At 46.5% G+C, this 2500-nt stretch overlaps 1 protein-coding gene across 1 annotated transcript in view; it reads left to right on the top strand.

Annotated features, from left to right (window-relative positions):
• The window catches only part of LOC123503562 (small nuclear ribonucleoprotein Sm D2-like), a 3119-nt gene extending 776 nt beyond the window's left edge, over positions 1–2343 (top strand). Inside the window, exons 2-4 of the mRNA XM_045253435.1 lie at positions 101–218; positions 1249–1406; positions 2182–2343. Of these exons, the coding sequence (XP_045109370.1) occupies positions 101–218; positions 1249–1406; positions 2182–2263 (358 nt within the window). The 3' untranslated portion in view covers positions 2264–2343. The remainder of the gene's footprint in view (positions 1–100; positions 219–1248; positions 1407–2181) is intronic.
• Positions 2344–2500: the final 157 nt, after the last annotated feature.

Below are 2500 nucleotides of genomic sequence, written 5' to 3'. Positions count from 1 at the left end.
TCTCTCTCTCTCTCTCTCTCTCTCTCTCTCTCTCTCTCTCTCTCTCTCTCTCCCTCCCTCCCTCCCTCTCCCCCCCTCTCTCGCCCCCGCCCCCCCGCAGCGTTGCCCAGAAGCGAAGGAGCGACATGACCCCGGAGGAACTGTCAGCTCTGGAGAAGGAAGAGTTTGCCACGGGGCCCTTACGCATTCTTAACGAGAGTGTGCAGAACAATACCCAGGTGTGTGTGTGTGTGTGTGTGTTTGAGGGTGTTTTTTGGGTGTTTTTGTGTGTTTGAGTGTTTTTGTTTTTTTGGGTGTTTTTGTGTGTTTTTTGAGTGGTTTAGGGGTGTTTTTTGGGTTTTTGAGTGTTTTTTGGGGATGTATGTGTTTTTGGGTGTTTTTTGAGTTTTTTGGGTGTTTGAGGGTGTTTTTTGGGGTGTGTGTGTTTTTTAGTGTTTTTGGGTGTTTGAGGGTGTTTTTGGGGTGTGTGTATGTGTTTGAGGTGTTTTGAGTGTTTGAGGTAGTTTTGGGGGGTGTTTTAGGGTTTGAGGTGTTTTTTAGTTTTTTGGGTGTTTGGTGGTGGTTTTGGGTGTTTGAGCATTTTTTGTGTGTTTTTTGGGTGTGTGTGTGTTTGAGGGTGTTTTTGAGTGGTTTTGGGGTGTGTGTGTGTTTTTGAGTGTTTTTGGGGTGTTTTTTTTTTTTTTTTTAGTGTTTTGGGGTGTGTGTGTGTTTTTGGGTGTTTGAGGGTGTTTTTGAGTGTTTTGGGTGTTTTTTTAGTGGTTTTGTGTGTTTGAGTATGTTTTGAGAGTTTTGAGTGTGTGTTCAGTGTGCAGAATAATACCCAGCTGTATGTGTGTGTTTGTGTGTTTTCTGGTGTTTTTTGCGTGTTTTTGAGTGTTTTAATAACTTTCCTAGCCTTCTCTCAGCCTCTCACAACCTTGCCAACTCTCCCTCACACTCTCACAGCCTCTCCCAACCTTGTCAACTCTCCCTCACACTCTCACAGCCTCTCACAACCTTGCCAACTCTCCCTCACACTCTCCCAGCCTCTCCCAAGCTTGCCAACCCTCCCTCACACTCTCCCAGCCTCTCCCAAGCTTGCCAACTCTCCCTCACACTCTCACAGCACACAAAAAACTCCTCAGAATGGTGAAGGCTTTTGACCGACACACTTCCCAGCCTCTCACAGCCTCTCACAAACTCTCCCAAGCTTGTCAACTCTCCCTCACACTCTCACAACCCTCTCCTAACCCCCCCACTCTCCCACAGGTTCTCATAAACTGCAGAAACAACAAAAAACTTCTCGGAAGAGTGAAGGCTTTTGACCGACACTTCAACATGGTTTTGGAGCAAGTCACTGAGATTTGGATGGAGCAGCCTAAGACAGCCAAGGGGCAGAAGAAGGCCAAGCCAGTTAACCGAGAGAGGTGAGAGCCTGTGGGAGAGTGGGAGGAGAGGTTGGGAGAGTGAGAGAGAGAGAGAGAGGGCTGGGAGAGTGTGGTAGAGGCTGAGAGAGAAAGTTGTAGTATTTTGGGTGTCTTAAGTGTGTTTTGGGAGAGTGAAGGAAGATTGAGAGTGCCTGGGAGAGGGAGAGCCTGTGGGAGAGCAAGGAGAGTGTGGAATAGCAAGGGAGAGGCTGGGAGAGCAAGGGAGAGGTGAGAGAGCAAGAGAGAGGCTGGGAGAGCAAGGAGAGTCTGGGAGAGCAAGGGAGAGTGTGGAAGAGCAAGGGAGAGGCTGGGAGAGTGAGAGAGAGGCTGGGAGAGTGAGAGAGAGGCTGGGAGAGCAAGGGACAGGCTGGGAGAGAAAGAAGTATTGTTTTTGGGGTGTTTTGAGAGTGTGAGAGGTCCTGGGAGAGGTGAGAGTGCTTGGGAGAGGCTGGGAGAGTAAGGGAGAGTGTGTCAGTGTTCTGGGATGTTGTGGGTGTCTTGAAGGTGATTTTTGGGGTGTTTTGGGAGAGTAGTGAGAGTGAGAGCACCTGGGAGAGAGAGAGAGGGTGGGAGAGAGTAGTATTTCTCTCTCTCTCTCTCTCTCTCTCTTGGGATAATAATATTCCTTTATTTATTTATTTTTATTAAGCTTGCAATAATAATAATAATAATAATAATAATAATAATAATAATAGAAGATTTAATAAGTTTCTCTCTCTCTCTCTCTCTCTCTCTCTCTCTCTCTCTCTCTCTCTCTCTCTCTCTCTCTCCCCAGGTACATACAGAAGATGTTCCTCAGAGGTGATTCCGTCATAATTGTTGTCAAAAACCCACTCGGAAGTCAACAGAATGCTTAGAGAGAGTGAGAGTGAAAGTGAGAGTGAGTGAGAGTGTGAGTGTGTTTACCAAGGAAGGTGTGTAAGTGAGAGAGAGAGAGTGTGTGTGTGTGTGTGTGTGTGTGTCTTAGAGAGAGAGAGTGTGTGTGTTTTGATGTATAGAAATAAACAGTTTTATATATTAATTATTTTTTTTTAATCCTCTCTCTCTCTCTCTCTCTCTCTCTCTCTCTCTCTCTCTCTCTCTCTCTCTCTCTC

Source organism: Portunus trituberculatus, chromosome 2 (assembly GCF_017591435.1).
Source record: "Portunus trituberculatus isolate SZX2019 chromosome 2, ASM1759143v1, whole genome shotgun sequence".
Lineage (NCBI taxonomy): Eukaryota > Metazoa > Arthropoda > Malacostraca > Decapoda > Portunidae > Portunus > Portunus trituberculatus.
Note: the sequence above shows the minus strand (reverse complement) of the source record. Positions and strands in the feature narration are given on the sequence as shown.